We start from the raw sequence: 20,719 nt of genomic DNA, 5'->3' as shown, positions 1-20,719 counted from the left end.
CAGTGTTTAGTGCCCTTTACTATTGAGTTTATAGGTAATGTTCCATTTTCTCCAAAGAACCTGAATTACATTCTCTCTTATTTAGAGAAATGGAAACTTTTCCCAACTTTTTATCTGGTGAAAATTAGGCTAAAACTGTTTATTTCCGCATATTTCAGACCTTACCATTGCTTAATGGAAAAGAATTTCACAGCTTTTTAGTTTTTTTCTTTTTGTGAATGATTTTCTCTGATCTTTCTCTTACAGTAAGAAGAGTAGAAGTGTGTCCCCAGAGTGTTTTTAAGCAGGTTAAGGTTTATCATAATCGAAAGGAATTGGTATCTTAGCTCTTTAGAATTTCTACATTGCCACTTTTTTCTAGGGAAAGCTCAACAGCCTAAAGTAATATTTATTCAGTTCGTTTGGTGGTTGAAATAAAATATGTGTATGTGTGTATGTGTGTGTGTGTGTGTGTGTGTATGAAAAGTGTGCAGGAAGACACAGCTTTTTGAATGACCAGTGCCGTCACACACAGTTCAGTAAAGACCAGCACATTGTGTTAAGATTTAAGGAATCTACAAATTGCCTTGATAGATCAGTCCTGTGCTCATTAGAACAGTTCAGTACTCTTGCCAGTTCATAGGCCCATTATCTGGCCAATTATAGGCCAAATGGTCACTTAGTTTGAGTATATGTAGTAGTCTAGTGTCTCACTTCACTTCCGTCCCATGCCCCCAAATACGTATGTAGTTTTGTTTTGTTTTGTTTTGTTTTTGAGACTGAGTCTCACTCTGTTGCTCAGGCTGGAGTGCAGTGGCATGATCTTGGCTCACTGCAACCTCCACCTTCAGGGTTCAAGCAATTCTTGTGCCTCAGCCTCCCGAGTAGTTGGGACTACAGGCATGTGCCACCACACTCAGCTAATTTTTTTGTATTTTTAGTAGAGACAGGGTTTCATGGTGTTGCCCTGACCGGTCTCAAACTCCTGGGCTGAAGCAGTCCACCTGCCTCAGCCTCTCAAAGTGCTAGAATTATAAGGGTGAGCCACTATGCCCGGCGTAGTAATTCTTAACAGAATGGAAGCTTTTCCAAATATCTGTAACAAATGTCTTTAATCTACGGTCCTTTGGGTACCATGATGAGCCTTTAGGGGGACCAAGAACCTACTAAAATTACATGAAGACTTTTGTGTTCAACTGTGTGTGTGTGCGTGCTTAAGGATGGTCCCATAGCTTTCATCAGATGCTTAGAGATCCAAGATCTGGCAGAGTCCTAACTGTTTATAGAGTCATGGCCCAAACTGAAGATCCACATATACTTCATCCACTTTAATACCAAATTTATTGCAACCCTTCAATCAGTCTTACATACTTTTACATAGAACTCAGTCTACTTATTTTTGTTCTATTTAAGTGTTCTAACCTGTCATTGCTATTAAATAGTGGAATTTGAATGTTTTTGTTTTTTAGAGAAATTTGTAGGGGGCAGATTCTGTTTTCTTCGGTTTTTTCTTTTAACTTAGTAAGGCCTTGGCATAATGAATCGCAGTAGATGTAACAATTACTTAACCGTGAAAGCATGCAGTGGGGTCAAGTTCTCCAGCACATACGCAGACTTTGAAATTTAAGCCAAAAAGACAGTTTTGGTAATTTGGCTACTGCAGTTACATGTTTTAACTCCTTGAGGTTGTATGGTTTATTTCACATTGGCATGGTTTTGCAACATTCTGCAAATTATGTTTGGTTTATGATAGTATCCAAACACATAAAAATAGTGTAAATGTTTTAACATTTTTTGCTCAGTTAATGTGAATTTGGCAGGAAATACTGCGATAATTTAGGACTGCTCCGTTTTCAGTCAAGATCTGAAATAAAATGTTCAATTCCTAAATGGAAATTTAAGATGTTTGCTTTAAAGCTAGGAGTAATATTTTTTTAATTACATGAACTACTCAGCTAAGATCATTACATATGAAATAGAAGTATTTTCTTCACATTTTTTTTATGTACAGTAAGATTATACTGAACAAACCCATTTAAAAGTTTCATTCTGGGATCTACAGTTTATATGCAGGTACTATAAAATATTTAAGAATTTGGGAAATAATATAACATATTTAAATACATTTAGCAGTATTTGTTTTGTTGGTGAGTCTTAAAACTTAATAAATTGCTGTTAGTATTGTTTAGTAAATAGTGAAAGAAAGGGATGTTGTTGCTTTTTAAATTTTTAGAGGACCTGTATGGTTTTAACCTGGGGGTGTGGGGTAGTTTGTTTTGCATTAATTCATTTTCTCCCTTAATATTCTTTCTGCAGGATAACTTCAAACTAATGTGTACTAATGCCATGATTTACAATAAACCAGAGACCATTTATTATAAAGCTGCAAAGAAGCTGTTGCACTCAGGGATGAAAATTCTTAGCCAGGTAAGGGAAACTCTTTGTCATAAATAATAGTTATTAAAATCTGTGTCCTTGTTTGTTGGCCATAGTAATACAGATACAATACAGTATTTATTTTATTAGCAGGTTATATTAAAGTAGAAAATACTAAATGAAAAAAATTTTAATAAAGAGAAGAAAAGACAGGAAAATTCTTTCTTGGAATCAGTACAAATAAATATTGGCATTCACTTGTAATTATCTCTTTAGAGATAAAACATCAGCTTGAAACATCAGCCTGAATTCCAGGATAAGACTGGCTGAATTGTGAGAACTCTGAAGAGGAAAGCTCTCTGTTTGCATTTGTAGGGGTGGAATCTAATGTTGGTCAGTCCTGTCAGAAGCACAGAATTTCTAGTAAGAAAATACAGTCATGCACTGCATAATACTGTGTATACAGACTGCATATACAATGGTGGTTCCATAAGATTGTAATGCTGTATTTTTACTGTACTTTTGCTATATTTAAATACACAAATACTTCGCATTGTGTTACAGCTGTCTACAGTATTCAGTATGGTAGCATGCTGTACAGGTTCCTAGCCTACGAGCAATAGGCTGTATCATTTAGCCAGTTGTCTGGTAGGCTATTACCATCTAGGTTTGTGTAAGTGTACTCATTGATGGTCACACAACAAAATTGCCTAACAGTCCATTTCTCAGAATGTATCCCTTCATTAAGCTACATGTGACTACATACAAATGAGAAAAAGTTCGAAACTGTCTCAAAACCACCTCTCCACAAGAGCAGACTCTTCCTTAAAGGATAAGAATTAATGCATAGTAAGACATTTGAGGTCAGAGAAGTGTGTGTGTAGGCACAGACACATCATCATCAAACTGTAGGAAAGAGCTTAAACATGAGATCTGTACACAGTGGCAAAAATTACGAGTATCACCAGGAAGACAGTTGATAAAAGGCTTTGAAGGGTAAACTGAGATGATCACTGTGCATCCGCTAGAGAAAATAACTCACAAGATAAGCCATATCTTTTGAGGTTTTTCTCACCACTCTGAGTGGGAGAAACCTATTAGTAAGAGACCTCTTTAGGGAACGAATCAAGGGTGATCCTGGCACCATACCGTGGCAGGCAGGCAGAAGAGAGTTTTAATTTTAGCTCTCTTCCACTAACTTGTGGACCTTGGGCAAGACATTAACTACCCTGGGACTCAGTGTTCTCATCCCTGAAGAAGGGTTTAGTCTGTGATCTCCAAGATGATTTCTAGCATTACTGTTCTGATTCTAGATAAGAGGTAGAGTAGAGAGGATACTATGAAAAAGAACCACAAGGTAGGACAGGGATTTTGCAAAGAAGAAATGAGTGGGTATGAGACACTGGTAGAAGGAGAAAGGAATCAGAGTCGAGAGCTTGAGCTCACATTCAGGCGAGTTAAAGGATGATAAAAATAAGTCGTGCATCTGCATATGGTTTTCCGATTTTTATGGTGATTCATTTTTCTGTATTATAGTTTTACATTTAAAGAAATGCCTTGGTGTGCAGATGTCTGAGTGTCTGTGTGCTTGGCTGAGAGATTCTTGGATTTACTTAACTAGAGAAAGAAAAACATGTTTGGATTGTTGATTATTCTTGCGCTCCTAATATTTAGACAACATCAGTTCCCACCCTTTCCTAAAGACTTGGGAAACTAATGGAAACCAGTTACCCATCTTTGACAACATTTGCAGAGGAAAGAGGAATATGAAATGTTTACCCATTCTTTGCAGGAAGACTCAGAATCTAGAACCACGCCGTGTTCCAGGTTTAAAGACCTGGAAATGCTTCTTGTTACTGCATTTGAAGTAAAAATGCATTTAACAGATGCAGCCTTTAGTCACTCCAAAATATGTACATTGAATTGGGTGGTTGGAGCCTAATTTTTAATGACCTTTGATTTACCGCTTCCTTAAGTAATGTAGTTAATACAACAAGCAAAAGATTCCATTATCTCTTGAATTTTACTGGCGTGTGGAATGGTTGAAAGCACAGAAAATTAAATTTTCTTCTCCACTTTCCCTTCCCTCTCTCCCTCTTTCTTTCTCTCTCTGTTGTCTTCCTTTTTTTCAGAGCTTTTGCTGTTGAGGAGCCCCACCCATCCTGTGTTATTAGCTTCCTGTTGACTGTTCTCTCCACCCTACATGGGAGGGGTCGTCACAACAGTGATTTTTTTAAAACGTTTAAATTTAGACGTTTTGAGTTAACTCTTCTAATAGTTTGTGCTCCAAGAGAGCCCAGCACACCCTTCCATGAATGGTGTCTTTTCAAAGATAACTGTTTTTGAATGTTCGTTAAAAAGATTGCAGAGTAGTCACTCATTTTTTCAGTTATACTCAAATAGCAACTATTAGTAGACGTGTTATTTTTATAAAGAATGAACAGATGAGGACAGGCGCAGTAGCTCACGCCTGTAATCCCAACACTGGGAGGCCAAGGCGGGCGGATCACCTGAGGTCAGGAGTTTGAGACCAGCCTGACCAACATGGAGAAATCCCGTCTCTACTAAAAATACAGAATTTGCTGGACGTGGTGATGCATGCCTGTAATCCCAGCTGCTCGGGTGGCTGAGGCAGGAAGGTTGAACCCGGAAGGCGGAGGTTGTGGTGAGCCAAGATCATGCCATTTCCAGCCTGGGCAACAAGAGCAAAACTCGGTCTCAAAAAAAAAGAAAGAATGAACAGATGAAGAGTAACTTTTTATCTCCTAAATAAATACTTAAGTAAAATGCTACATTGTAGTACAAGCAAAGTAGTACAAACAATACTATTTGTAACATGGTGGTTTTGAAATCAGACCAATCAAGGTTCAAGTCCTAGCTCTACCCTTTGGAAGCTGTGTGACCTTAGCCCAGGTAACCTTTCTCAGCCTTTTTCCTGTCCTGTAAAGTGGGGATAATAATAGTACTTACCTCATGGAATTGTGTCTGGTACATGGGTAAGCACTAAGTAAATGTTAGCTATATTATTAGCAATGAACCAGCCCTGTTAGCCATTTAATATTGTAAAATTGAAGATCAGTAATATGCTGACTTGGAGGCATTTTAATTACCAAAAAAAGAATAAAACATTGCTTGCAAAGGAAAATTAAACTTCACTCTTTCCTGGGACTTGTTTCAAGGTTTAGAAACTTCCTCTAATTGAATTTATTTTGTGCATGTCATTTTTTTTAAAATCCCAAAGCGTTCTTAATGTAAGTTCTGCTTTATAAAATTCTAGAGTGGAAATAAAATTATTACCGAGAACTTAACAGAAATAATTAAACTAATATTTTTAATGTAGCAAAATAAAACGTGTTTTTAAAAATCAAATAAGATTGCTTTTTGTTGTTGTTTTTTGTGTTTTTTGTTTTTTTTTTGAGACAGTCTCACTGTGTCACCCAGGCTGGAGTGCAGTGGCGCAATCTCGGCTCACTGCAACCTCTGCCTCCCGGGTTCAAGCGATTCTAATGGATTTGCTTTTTAAACGATACAATTGATTTTGTCAGGGATTCAGAGAAACTGTCAAACACTAATGTAAATTAGTATGTAAATTAGTATACCTTTTCTGGAAGGCAGTAATTATCAAAAGCCTCAAAAATACTCATTCCCTTTGACTTTGTTTCCTTTCTAAGAGTTTGTCCTAAAGAGATAGTTGTTCCTAGAGAGATTTATTTATAATGATGTTTATGGTACATTTATTTATAATAGTAGAAACATGGAAATCTACATGTTCAATCATAGGCCATTAGTTAAATCATGATGTAGATGTGGGATTAAATAGTTATTAAAATATTTTAAATATCTATTGATATGGAGAGGAAATACTTATAATTTATTAACCAAAAAAATGCTTTTTACTAAATATTCAGTATAATTCCAATTTGCTAAGATATGTAATGGTTGGAAAAGTACTGGAATGATAAACTTGTTAACGCTGTTCTTCTCTGGATGATACATTAAGAAGATTTTTATTTTCTCCTCTACCGATATTTTTATTTGTCCACAATAAAATATATCGCTTTAATGGTTTTAAGATTAATTTAAAAGTCCAGTAAAAAACAGCAAGAACTGTGTTCGTGAGGATCTCACCATCTGCACTACTAATAGAGCATGGTGTGATGAGGAAAGGCCCGACATGAGTGACAGCAAGCCTAGTCTTAGTTGCTGGTTTAGTGACCTTAGGTGAGTCATTTGTTGTTTCTGGGCACGTTATTCTTGTTTGAATGGCCTCTGGTTCTTTCTAGTTCTTAGTTTCTGTTACTCCACAGAAGTCTTCCCTGCTGTTGCTGTGCAACCCTAAGGAGGTTGCACTCTCTATTTTACCCAGTGATAACTCTCAGAGTAACAGGCAAGGTAGTCATTAGAAACAAATATGCCTTCTTAAAATTTACGCAGAAACCTCAAGCCCTTAACTACAGTGAAAATTTCTTTTTTTTTTTTTTTTTTTTTTTTTTGAGACGGAGTCTCGCTGTGTCGCCCGGGCTGGAGTGCAGTGGCCGGATCTCAGCTCACTGCAAGCTCCGCCTCCGGGGTTTACGCCATTCTCCTGCCTCATCCTCCCGAGTAGCTGGGACTACAGGCGCCCGCCATCTCGCCCGGCTAGTTTTTTGTATTTTTTAGTAGAGACGGGGTTTCACCATGTTAGCCAGGATGGTCTCGATCTCCTGACCTCGTGATCCACCCGTCTCGGCCTCCCAAAGTGCTGGGATTACAGGCTTGAGCCACCGCGCCCGGCCTACAGTGAAAATTTCACAGCGCATCATTGCAGCGGAAAATTAAGCACATGTTTCACAGAATAGAAACAAGACTTCTTTCGTTAGTGAAACCATTTTGCACTCTGAGGAAGGAACTATGCCACCAGCCTGTCTTCTCCTCAAGGCTTGTTGTTTTCACACAGAGTGAAATGCCAGCATCATCAGTGAGCACCCCGGGGCTACCAGAATGGAGAGGAACTTCACATGCTCACATGCCCTAGGCTTTGATACACCTAACAGTTCTTAACTGTCAAAAGATAAGCCAGTCTGTTAAACACAAAATGTTAAGACACCATTAAACTAAATTTTACTCTTCCAATTCAGTACGTCAAAGAATACTTCATCTTAATTCATACTTTCTCCTTTGTTAACTGATAGGGCAATAAAGTTGTAAAGCTTTCTATGAAGTTGGAAATTAAATTTTAAGAATTGAAGGTATAGGCATTATCATGGTTTCCAAATACAATACTCTCTTGGTATATGATTACATTTCATTGTTTTTCTTCCCTGGTTAATGACAGGATAAGTACAAACTCCTGTGGGAAAAAATGCTTTACTTTAAAAGTTAATGACAAACATATAATAAGAATATTTTTGAATATGTTTAGGAAAGAATTCAGAGCCTGAAGCAGAGCATAGACTTCATGGCTGACTTGCAGAAAACTCGAAAGCAGAAAGATAGAACAGACACCTCACAGAGTGGGGAGGACGGAGGCTGCTGGCCGAGAGAGAGAGAGGACTCTGGAGATGCCGAAGCACACGCCTTCAAGAGTCCCAGCAAAGAAAACAAAAAGTAAAAGATCTTTGGGATGTTAAGGTCAAACTGTCTTCTTCAAGCTAGTAACGGGGAGAAATACTGATTCAGGGCCTGACTTGGGAAGACCAAGTGCTAGTGTGTCCGTAGTGGTGGTGTTTGGGCATGAAAGTCCATTTTGATGGTGTAATACCCCTCTTCTCATATGAAGCACTATATGAGATTGTCCAAACAGTTCAGAAAGCAGTTCTAATGTATTTTCTTACTGAAGTAGTTTTAAAACCTATAAAGTAACTTTTGGGACTCATATGGTCAGTGAGTTTATTTAAATAGAACTGTTTGTTTAAAAAAAAAAAAAATGCATAGTCATTACCTCCTTCCATAAAGCAGCAAGGAGCTCAGTGGGAGCACAGTCACTGCTGTGTCTTAAGCAGATGAGCTGTCACTGCAGCGTGCCCATGTTTTCCACCCAACATCAGCTGGTGGGAGCAACGCTGAACCACTGTTCCACCCAGGCAGCCACCTGTGAAGCTGGCAGCAGCCGCGTCTGCTCACTCACACCACTGGGAGCCAGCCCTGACTGCTCAGCACCTCACTGCCAACTTTGAGGAGGGTAGTAGTTAGCAGTTTGGGATTTTTGCTGTCATAATGCAAAGACAGTAGTAAACTAGTGACAAGTTTTTCTTTGTTCTAAGATTTACACACTGCAGTGCTTGTTTTAAATTTAAATTTTAAAAATCAAACTTTAAAAGAACAATGGTATATTCTTCTCCCTTACAAAGTACTGTTTGAGGTAGAACTAATTTTTTTGTAAGTTCCCAGAAAAACGTTTAACACAAGTAACACTGAACAGAAAAAGGTAGGGAAATAGCATGTTAGGTGTGCCTTACTGTTGCTGTTCTTTAATTAGAGACCCTTAACCAGGTCATCAAGGAAATAAGTTTCAATGAGTGACTGTAGTCCAAATGTCTCGAGACCACTTTAGTTGTATTCATATTTAGAATTCATTTGAATGTTTTCATCGTATCTTTGTTTTTTTTTACTTAGTATTAATGTGTGTTTTCAGGAAAGACAAAGATATGCTTGAAGATAAGTTTAAAAGCAATAATTTAGAGAGAGAGCAGGAGCAGCTTGACCGCATCGTGAAGGAATCTGGAGGAAAGCTGACCAGGCGGCTTGTGAACAGTCAGGTGATTGAGCTTTGCCTTTCTTTTCTCTACCTACTGATTTGGGACATCTGAAACTTGTAGTTTTTAAGTTGCTTGCATATTTTTTAATCCATGTCTGCCATAGAGCTCTTCATCAGTATAATACTTAGCAGGAAAAAAATTAATAACAGACGATTCCCTACAATGAGTTTATCAGGATGTTAAATGTGTTTTCAACTCATGATATTTTCAACTTACAATGGGTTTATTGGATGTAACTCCATTGTAAGTTGAGGACCATCTATGTTCATTTATAAAGGACATGATTAATCTTACCCACTTTCACTGGATTTTTTAAAAAGGAAGTTATAATATGTTCTAAAATGGGAACATGAACTACATAATTTAAGTTTACAAGAAAACATTCATATTTACAAGAAATCATATTGTTTAGCACATTGGTTTTATTTATTTAATTTTAGATTCAAGGGGTACATACACAATTTTGTTACGTGGGTATATTGCATGATGTTGAGATTTGAGCTTATCTTGAACCCATCACCCAAATAGTGAACATAGTACCCAGTAGGAAGTTTTTGAACCCTTGCCCCCTTCCCTCCCTGCCCCCTTTTAGCATTTCCAGTGTCTGTTCTTCCCATTTTTGTGTCCATGTGCACCAGTGTTTAGCTCCTACTTTTAAGTGAGAACATGCAATATTTGTTTTTCTGTTTCTGCATTAATTTGTTTAGGATAGTGGCCTCCGTCTTCATCCGTGTTGTTGCAAGGGACATGATTTGATTCATTTTTATGGTTGTGTAGTATTCCATGGTGTGTGTGTGTACTGCATTTTCTTTACCTAGTCTTTTGTTGGTGGGCACCTAGGTTGATTCTGTGTCTTTGTTGTGCACAGTGCTGCAGTACACATACAAATGCATGTATCTTTTGAGTAAAATGATTTTTTTTCCTCTGGGTACATACCTGGGATTGCTGGGTCAAATTGTAATTCTATTTTTAGTTCTTTGGGAAATCTTCAAACAGCTTTCCACAGGAGCTGAACTAATTTACATTCTCACCAACAGTGAGCATTCCCTTTTCTCCACAACCTTGCCAGCATCTCTTTTTTTTTTTTTTTTTTTTTTGAGTTTTCAGTAATGATATAATATGGTATCTTATTGTGGTTTTGATTTGCATTTCTCCAATGATCAGTGATGTTGAGCATTTTCTCAGACGTTTGTTGGCTGCTTGTATGTCTTCTTTTGAGTAGTGTCTGTTCATGTCGTTTGCCCAGTTTTTAATGGGGCTATTTGTTTGTTTCTTGTTGATTTAAGTTCCTTATAGATACTGGGTATTAGTCCTTTATTGGATGCGTAGTTCACACATATATTCTCCTGTTCTGTAGGATGTATCTTTACTTTGTTGATAGTTTCTTTGGCTGTTCAGAAGCTCTGTAGTTTAATTAAGTCCCACTTGTGAATTTTTGTTTTTGTCACTTTTGAGAACATAGAAAATTCTTTGCCAAGGCCCATGTCCAGAAGAGTATTTCCAAGGTTTTCTTCTAGGATTTTTATAATTTGAGGTCGTACTTTTAAGTGTTTAATCCATTTGGAGTTAATGTTTGTATATTGTGAGAGATAGGAGTTCAGTTTCATTTTTCTGCACATGGTTAGCCAGTTTTCTTAGCACCGTTTATTGAATGGTCTTTCTACATTGTTTATTTTTGTCAACTTTGTCAAAGATCAGTTGGTTGTATGTATGTGGCTTTATTTCTGGGTTCTCTGTTCTGTTCCATTGGTCTGTGGGTTATTTTGTTTATTTTTACCTGTATCATGCTGTTTTGGTTATTGTAGCCTTGTAGTTTTATGGGAGCTTTTGTTTGGTTTGGTTTAATTTTGAGACAGGTTTTCACTCTGTCGCCCAGGCTGGAGTGTGCAGTGGCACGATCTTGGCTCACTACAGCCTACGCCTCAGGAGCTCAAGCAATTCTCCTGCCTCAGCTTCCCAAGTGGCTGAAACTACAGGTGCATGACACCATGTCCGGCTAATTTTTGTATTTTTTGTAGAAATGAGGTCTCACCGTATTGCCTAGGCTGGTCTCTAACACCTGAACTCAAGCAATCCACCCAACTCAGCCTCCCAAAGTGCTAGGATTACAGACATGAGCCACCATGCCCAACCTGTAGTATAGTTTGAAATTGGGTAATGTGATGCCTCTGACTTTGTTCTTTTTGCTTAGAATTGCTTTGACGCTTCAGGCTCCTTTTTGGTTCCATGTGAATTTTGGAATAGTTTTTTCTGAATCTGTGAAGAATGATGTTGGGAATTTTATAGGAATAGCATTGAATCTGTAGATTGCTTTAGACAGTATGGACGTTTTAACAATATTGATTCTTCCATGAGCATGGGATGTTTTTCCATTTGTGTCATCTATGATTTCTTTCAGCAGTGTTTTTTAGTTCTTCTTGTAGAGATCTTTCACCTCCTTACATATACTTCTAGGTATTTTATTTTTTGTGTGGCTTTTGTGAATAGGATTGCATTCTTGAGTTGGCGCTCAGCTTGAACATTATTGGTGTATAGAAATGCTACTGATTTTTGTAAATCGATGTTGTGTCTTTACCAAAAACACATTTTTCTTTATATACTATGTATATAGAATTGTTTCTCTTATATCTGGTAATTTTAATAATATATATTAACTATTTTAACTCTTAGTAACCCTAATTTCAAGTGAAAACCCTAAGATTACTTAATATAACATGACTTTAAGATTTAAAATTACAGAAGAGAATTTTGAAACTAGTTTTATTTAACAAGGATTACTGAAGTTGTGTGAACTAGAAGGCATTTGAGCCAAGTTCTATTGTTTTTAATAAAATAATTGATTTAAGCACTTTTCTTTGGTCAGTTGATTAGAGCGCTTTCATATATTTTGATAGTGATATATCACATACACATGACGCATATATAGACATACAAACACACAGAAACAGATCTTCTAGATTTATAAGATTCTTCATTTGCCAGTTTTCACTCTCCCCCTCGTAGACTGTCTTATCATTTCCAAAGTCATAACAAAGTAGATGAAACAAGGTAGAAAATTTACATCTCAAAGGCACAAAACCTAAACCTAAACACCATTACCTGAAAACAAGATTGCCAGAAGGAGGTTGCAGTGAGCCAAGATCTTGCCACTGCACTCTAGCCTGGGCAAGAGTGAGACTTTCTCTCAAAAAAAAAAAAAAAGATGTCGTCTTTTCAACTTGTTTCCTTATTAGATTACTGGTTTCAAGGAGGGGAGCCCTTTAAGGAACAGGGCCAAGAAAGCATGCAGCTTTTAGAGCCTAATACTTACTGGAAGGCAGATTTTAGATCACCCCAAATCACTGAATCCTGGGTCCCCAGAAAGCCTTAGAGATCAGGTAATACAATACAGAAAAGAGCAGAGTTTTAGATCTGAGAGGAATCTGTCTGCTTACAACTCTTGATATTCTGTGAGGAAAAACAGAGATTCTTCCCAAAAAGAGGAGTATTTGATGCCTTTATTGTTTACCTCAAGGGATCACAAGCTGCCAGAAATTCCATCAGGTCCCTAATATGGTATGGAGGGTGGCAAGAGGAAGGAGGGCTAGCCAAACAGAACTCAGTTGACTGAGACATTTTACAGGGCCATTACAGCGGCATTAAAACAATAGACATATGTTTGTATATGTATAGCCCAAATAGCAGTTTTAACTGAGCCAACATTTGAGTATAGAGCTCTTTTTCAAAAAAATACTTTTCCTAATTGTAATTCCTACTCAAGCTGTTTTACTTTTGCTTCTGCTGCTAGCTGGGCTCCTGTTGACAAACAAGCAGCCCACAAAAGTGGCCGTCTTGCTGCAGTGGCTGCCAGCTGCCCTTCATGACCACAGTGCGACAGATGGCTCTCAGCCAACAATCACTGCACATACACTGGCGTTTTCAGGGCATCCTTGTACTCACACACAGGCATCTAAAACGTGAGCCACACCACTCCACGTGGAAGTGGCTGCCACCTGGGATTTCCCCCACAGATGCTTCCTTCCCTTTGCCCATTTCTTGGTCCCTCAACTCCTGGCTAGCTCACCACATGTTCCAGCTTAAATGTTTCCAGAAAGAAACATTTAATGGGGACTTAGGAACAGAAGCCATGTCTGTGTCTTGGGTGGCAGTGAGATGGTGGGTCCCTGCCCACATTGGTTTTAAAGCCAAGTAGGTGTGTACATGCCTTTAAGCAAGCCACTGCCCTTTCCTGGTCCGTAGTAGCCTTTTTTGATAGACTGGGGAGAACTAGGTAGCCTTAAGGACCCACAGAGCTAGGCCGGGCGCGGTGGCTCAAGCCTGTAATCCCTGCACTTTGGGAGGCCGAGACAGGCGGATCACGAGGTCAGGAGATCGAGACCATCCTGGCTAACATGGTGAAACCCCGTCTCTACTAAAAAATACAAAAAACGTGGCGGGCGCCTGTAGTCCCGGATACTCGGGAGGCTGAGGCAGGAGAATGGCGTGAACCCGGGAGGCGGAGCTTGCAGTGAGCTGAGATCCGGCGACTGCACTCCAGCCTGGGCGACAGAGCAAGACTCCGTCTCCAAAAAAAAAAAAAGGACCCACAGAGCTCTTAGAATTCTGAGATTTTCCTCACCTCCATTTCTCTAGCCCATCATCCCCTGTTTACCTGGAGACAGGTGTGAAAGTCAGTACCTTGAGTTTAATGATTAGCCACCTGTAATATTAGTTAGGTTAAAATAAGGCTTTGTGGTTTGCTGCATATATGAATATGGTACAGACTGAGCATCCCTAATCCAAAAATTTGAAATCTGAAATTTGGTCCAAAATCTGAAATTTTTCGAGCTCCGACATGATGACATAAGTGGAAACTTCCACACATGACCTCATGTGACGGGTGCACAAAATTATTTAAACTATTGTATAAAATTACTTTCCGGCTGTGTCTGTAAAGTATGTATGAAACATAAATGAATTTTATGTTCCATCCCTAAGATATCTCATTATGTATATGTAAATATTCCAAAATCTGGGAAAATCTGCAATCCACAACACCCTAGTATCAAGCCTTTCGGATAAAGGATACTCAGCGTGTTTGTATAAAACACTTCATTCCATCTGAATACTTTGGGTCATTGCAGTGCGAATTCGAAAGAAGAAAACCAGATGGAACAACAACATTGGGACTTCTCCATCCTGTGGATCCCATTGTAGGAGGTAGGATCAGAGTAAAACTGTGCATGAACTTGATGCTGTTTGGCAGAGAACAGTAACCTGGGTTAACATTTTAAAGCAACAAGCTTGAATATTGATCAGTCTAACTGTGTTATTATGCAGAGGATCTAGCTAGACGTCATGTATTTCATGGTAATAGCTAGCCTAACTTTCACTTCATCTTAGAATAGGTACAGTATATCAAGTTTTCCTTAAAATTCAAAGTTTTGAAATATTTTAAACCCACCATTAACAAAGCCATAATTTAGATAGTAATTCCTAGCCCTGATTTTAAGAGACTTTAGTATAGACACTCAGTTTAGAGGTATCTCATACCCACAGATTATGATATTATAAATTTAACTGATCTCTTTATTTCAGTGAATAAATGAATGTATATGCCACATAGTGCCTTAATAATAATGGAGGGTGTATGCTTAGTGACATCGTATCTTTCACTGAAGTCAGTAGAAAGTTTGTAAAGATTGGGAATCTTTAGAGCCTCAGTTATATTTTTGTTTTCTCAAATGATGTTTTAATGGAAATAATATAGGTTATATTTTGAAATTCAATGTCAGAATTAGAACTTTTTGTCACTGGTCTGAGGGGAGAATCATGTATTGAGATATGCAAATGTGACAGTGTTAATTTAGTCAACAAATATTTATTTTCATACTGTCATAATGAGAGAAGTAATTGGAAATACGAAAATGAATAATGACAGAATTTTTACCCTTAAGGAAACAGTCTCTGATGTTTATTGTTTGCTATGAGCAGGGTGCTGTCTTAGGAGCTAGCTGTATAGTAGAGAACAAAACAGAGAGAGAGGAGTCTCTTTTCCTTAGGTTCTATGGAGTCGGGGGAGGAGGGCTCATGTAAAAAGAAGTCTGTCCTTAATCAGTACTATGCAGGTATGTGTCTATAATGAATAAATACTACAAAGGAAAAGAACAGCTGTGATCATAATGGAAGATACCGACCTAGTGTTTGGGGGTCAGGGAAGGCGTCCTTAAGGAGATGATGTTTAGGTTGAGTAAGGGATGAGAGAACAGCAGGTGTGAAAACCTTGAAGCAGGGAATAGCATTTGAAGATGGAAAGAAGGGGACCATGAATGTTCTCTAAAGGAGAACAGTAATAGAAGAAAAGGAGCTAGTGCTGTTTTCAAAACAAAACTCAGTTTTTACTTTGATGCAAACAAGTAGAATTTTATATGACCATAGGTCAAAGAATGCCACAGGATTGAGAACATTGCTCTTTCTAGTATAGCTGTGGTAAACATTTGGTGTTAGGAGATGCAGCTAACTGATGGAGGTGACACCTTAAGATCTGCTGCTTTCTGTGAAGCCAGGAGTGTGGTCTCTGCCTTTGGTCTGGTTTCCTGGGTTTCCAGTTTCTGAGACATAATCAAATGTGGCCAAAGCTGATTTGGCTCCCCGTGTGCACAGCTCCCTCTGTAGGCCACTTTCGTGGTTTAAGGTAGAAGACACCCCTGTTCATCTTCTCAGCTTCATCATCTGGTACCCGTACCCATTAGGAAACCAAATTCCAGACTATTCACTGAGAAGGAGAGGAGATCTGATTTAGATGTTCAGTTGGTTAACAGTGCCTTCACCACACCAGTCACTGGTGGCAGTAGCCTCCGTTGCAGGCTGATCATGTGACACAGACTCTTCTTCAGGAGAGCAGATGCCCCTCTGTTAGATACTGTGGGAGACCACATCTTCTCCTGCCAGCATCTTTTGCAGTCCCCTCAGGTGCCCACCCATGATTTCTCTATGTCACGTATTCCCAGCTTCATCACAGGGATTCATTCCTGGCTAATGCCTGTTCTCATTTCACTAAAAGTATGCCTTTCATAGACACTCATTTATCCTTCATGTGTTAGTAGCCCTTTTGTCTTTAATGCGGGTGTTTTCCCTCAGTCTTTTACTAACCTTTGTACTGGTTAACTTTCATCTTAACATTAGAAATCCCAGCTTTTAAAAGTTTTCATGGCTTTTGTTTTTAATAAAAGTCTAATTTTTTAAGTCAAGTGTATGTGGTTATAAAGAATTCCAGGAAGCAGGAGAGTGTAATGAACAGGTCTAAGTTTTGGTCCTGGCTATAGCTCTGCCTTTCTGAGCTTTGATTTTCTTATAAAAGTGGGTGTAGTAAGGGCTTCCCAGCCTCCTTCACGGTCATGCAGATGCCATGCAGTGGTGTATGCGGAGTCACTCGGCAGAGGGCCCCGTGGGTCATGGCCATGTAGGCCTCCTTCACTGTGCTCAGTTTTATGTTGTAGAGCCAGGCTACTGCCCTGTGAGACTGGGAATGACAACTGGAAGACTTCAGTCTGGAGTGAATACTTTGCAGGGGTTCAAAGAGGATAAAAGGAACAAAGTCACTCCAGGTGAGGCTCCTGCATAGAAGTCATTTTTTTCTCTTCTCTGTTTTGGGGTATTAGGGAAAGGAAGCACAATTACGCTTTATTCACTAGATGGGTACCAGTATCTTGGTGGTATTTTTGCAACATTAATTAGCTATTTTATTAACTTCAGAAGAGACTGGAAAATTGGGTATTCATATTCAAAATGAGTTTTGTTCTTTATTGTTCCTCTCCTCTCCCTTGTAGGGAAGAATTCACTTGAGTTGTACCTTTACAAGTACCTGTTTGGGAGAAAATATCTTAGATTTGCGAACCAGTCAATGAAGTAGTAAAGTTAGGAGAGAATAAATCATCTTTTGGTAAAACAAGAAAATAGATTGACGTACAAGTTAAAGAATAGTGTTACAGTATTTGATTTTTTCAACAGTGTTGTATTTGAATTATGGGCCCTACAGTTCTTATGCACCGCATTATGACTCCACATTTGCGAATATCAGCAAGGATGATTCTGATTTAATCTATTCAACCTATGGGGAAGACTCTGATCTTCCAAGCGATTTCAGGTGAGTCTCCAGTTAATATTCTGATTACATTTGTTTAAAAACATTAATGTACATATGTGATTTGTGGGTAGACTGACAAAACTGGCCGAGTAGTAAAAAATGTGCTCAGTAATTTTTTTTAGCTGACAATAATGGATTCATAGTTACTGTTATCCTTTAGTGGAGAGCGAGCATGTCTCCCTGATGGCGGCATCTGCAGTATTTTAATTCTTAAACAAAAGTATATTTTTAAAGAGACTACCTCAGCCAGTACTAAAGTTTAGGTACTTGTTACTTCAAAATGTTGACATGCCATCTGTTCTCTTATAACATGTTGTGTGTCAGTGAGTTATGGTCCAAACTTGATCAGTTTGGGAACCCACAGTGCATTTTCCCCGAGAAAGGAGGCAGGATAGGATGGCTGTATTCCATAGGCAACCCACATAAAAGCCTTTTTGACCAATCACATGCCAGGTAGACCATTGCAGTTAAACTCAGCCATTCTTTATTGCATGTTTCTGTGGGAAGATCATCTCTGTGTTCCTGTTTAGGATGCTGAGCAGTTTGGATCCCATCAACACAATGAGATCGGTCCTGACTTAGCAGGATTCTGGCTCAGGACGGGATGCTGAGCTTGGGTTATGGCAGTAGTTTACTGGATATTATTCCTTCTTAGCAGTAGTACCTTGTTAATTTTCATTATGTGTAAGAAATTAACCCTGTAGATTCACCAGTCCCCTGTTTCTCTGATAAAGGGAGAATCTGTTCACTTTCACATTAGTAAGTGTGGTTTGATGGTGGTGGTTTTTACAGGGTAGGGGTCCATAAGTCTGAAGTTGACTGTGGTTTCAGATCAAGCCATTTAATCTTTTAGACCTCAGCAGCCTGAATGAATTCTTTCTGGATTATGTATCTGTGCATACCACAAATAGGGATTGCACAGGGAAACAATACTGGCAAAGGCCCATGCCCTCTTGTCAAATGATGACAAGTGCTTTGGAGAAAAGTAAAGCAGCAGAGAAGGAGAGAGTAGTGCTGGGGCTGTGAGAGGGGTGCACTTTAAAATCAGTCAGGAAAGTCTGCACAAAAGGGAAAGTTGAGCAAAAACTGAAGGAGGTGAGGAAGCAAGCAAGGCTGCCACCTGAGAGAGCATTCCAGGCAGCGCAGGAGCTATGCAGAGGGCCTGAGTGAGAGCCTTCCCAACACACTTGAGGAACAGCAGGAAGAAGCAGAAGTGTGCAGGCACATGGCCAGGGAGGGCGTTGGTGAGAGTAGGTCCTTATAAGCACTTTGAATTTTATTCTCAGTGAGATGGAAACTACTGGTGGATTGCGAGCAGAAGAGTGACCCAGTCCAGCTTATGATGTTTAAAGGATCACCCTGGCTACTCTTGGAGAATAGACTGTAGAGAGGCAAGGACAGAAGTAGGGAGATGAGAAATGGACCGGGGGAGTAGCAGGTGAGGTTCTGAGAAGGGCTCAGTCATCAGCCAGTAGGATTTCTTTACTGATTGAAGTGGGATGTGGGAGAGATGTCGAGGCTGACTCCAGGGTTTGCACACTGAGCTTGGAAGGCTGCAGTTGCTATTTACTGAGAAAGGGGAGACTTTGGAACATTACTTAGTGGGGAAGATCTAGCATTTCAGTTTTGTATGTTTTAAGCTTGAGATGTCTGTTAGACTTCCATGTGGAGCACCAAAGGGTGTGGTCCAAACTGGACATGTGACTTTTGAGAGTTTTTTGATCCCAGATGAAAGTCCTGAGGTGAAGGTGATCACTGTAGACAGGAAGTGAAAGGGCGGGGAGCAGAAGATTCAGGGACTGAGCCTGCACCCCTGTCACTGAGGTCTCATTTTTCTTTGGAACATTTTATTTTTACTGTGTTCTTCATATTAATTCTCTCATGACAATGTTATTGCTAATTTGTAGATACCATGTTGTGTCTAGGCAGAAATTTGATGTCTTGATGTATAACCGAGGGCATCTAATGGGAACAGTTGGCTCTGATAGGAGGATAAAGCCAGTGGAGGTGATTTATGTGAGACTTTCTTCTCTCTTGCAGCATCCATGAGTTTTTGGCCACATGCCAAGATTATCCGTATGTCATGGCAGACAGTCTACTGGATGTTTTAACAAAAGGAGGTCATTCCAGGACCCTACAAGAGATGGAGATGGTAAGAACGCTGCTAACGGAACAGGGTAATTTATTATCGACTCTCAAGCATTAGTCATTCAGTATAATGAAACCATGGGATTAACCAGTATGACAGCTGAACTCCGTGGCCCTGAAAGACAGCCCAGCCCGGGTGGAGGCCACGGGTGGACAATGAACGGAAAGGAGTAGCTTAGCTACCAGGATCTGTGAGGGCCCAAGCATTATCCTTATCTCATCTTGGGAATGTAGGACTCAGAAATGGGGTTTACAACTCAGAAGTCGGTGTTGTGTCCTCTAACAAAAAAGCAAAGTTTTGCTCACTGGCCTGAAACTAAGTTGGCTAAAATGATAGGGAATGGCTTTTCCTTATGCAGTAATAGCACATTGGGAGGAACCTCAAGTTAAAAAGTAAAAAGCTTCCTCATTGCTATTTTATTAACACTTGTAAGCTATCTCTAGTGCAGCTGCAGATAGTTCGTAATCTGGAATCATTCAGAGTTGTGGCTCAAGGATTAGAACCAGAAAATGTTCCTGCTGATATAGAAGAGAGTTGATCTCCAGAATGTTCCTGTCACAATAGTTAGAGAAACCCTGTGTCTCTTGGAGATCTAACTCTTAATGGTGACTGCGACTGTAGTGCCTGGTACCCTGCTCACAACCGCACATATGATTGCTGGGTGACCTGTCAGCAGAGCTGAGGTTAGTGCCTCAGTCAGGCTCAACGATGACTGCTGTAAAATATCCGCACTCAGACTGCTTTCATCACACAACCTAAAAAATGAAACTTTACATCAATTAAAAATACACATTTTTTTTACCATATCCTTCTCATCAATTAATCTGAATGAATTAATAATCTAACGAAAATTGAATATTTTTCATTTGGTGAATATGGCAATGTGTTTCAAAATGTTAAGTGTCTCTGTCCTTCAATATAGCAGTTCTTCTCAGAATTTATTCTAGAAAAAATACAAAAGTTACATATAAGGATACATTGTTCATAATTTTTAGAAATTGGGAATTGGTTAAATAACTGACAACAGAACCTTTCAAAGAAAGATGACATCATTGATTGATGTCCATGATACATCTGTCTCTTGTTCCTGGGTGCGTTATCTGTGCAGAACAAGATTGAGCAGCTTTCACATTCTCTGTAGCATTTGATTATTTTTCAGTAATCCTCTGCTATCTGAGAATATTGCTCTGTTCATGAACAGTAATCCCTAGAACTCCTTCCTGTCTTCTTGTCAGGGATTTTTCTAATAAAAACAGATACCGTTTATTTACGTATTTATAAGTTATTTACCAAATACCTTCTTAAATATGTATGTAGCTTTTGATCAGGCATGGAAATAACATCACCAGTAGT

The 20,719-nt window shown here is 39.0% G+C and overlaps 1 protein-coding gene across 3 annotated transcripts in view; it reads left to right on the top strand.

Moving 5' to 3' along the window:
• LOC105492283 (bromodomain containing 7) overlaps positions 1 to 20,719 on the top strand; it is a 53,890-nt gene that overhangs the window by 26,938 nt on the left and 6,233 nt on the right. For all 3 annotated transcript variants that reach the window (XM_071084517.1, XM_071084518.1, XM_071084516.1), the window contains exons 6-12: positions 2,296 to 2,406; positions 7,757 to 7,941; positions 8,969 to 9,092; positions 14,216 to 14,291; positions 16,571 to 16,678; positions 17,082 to 17,217; positions 19,258 to 19,369. In XM_071084517.1, the coding sequence (XP_070940618.1) occupies positions 2,296 to 2,406; positions 7,757 to 7,941; positions 8,969 to 9,092; positions 14,216 to 14,291; positions 16,571 to 16,678; positions 17,082 to 17,217; positions 19,258 to 19,369 (852 nt within the window). The remainder of the gene's footprint in view (positions 1 to 2,295; positions 2,407 to 7,756; positions 7,942 to 8,968; positions 9,093 to 14,215; positions 14,292 to 16,570; positions 16,679 to 17,081; positions 17,218 to 19,257; positions 19,370 to 20,719) is intronic.

This window comes from Macaca nemestrina, chromosome 18 (genome assembly GCF_043159975.1).
Source record: "Macaca nemestrina isolate mMacNem1 chromosome 18, mMacNem.hap1, whole genome shotgun sequence".
Taxonomy (NCBI): Eukaryota; Metazoa; Chordata; class Mammalia; order Primates; family Cercopithecidae; genus Macaca; species Macaca nemestrina.
Note: the sequence above shows the minus strand (reverse complement) of the source record. Positions and strands in the feature narration are given on the sequence as shown.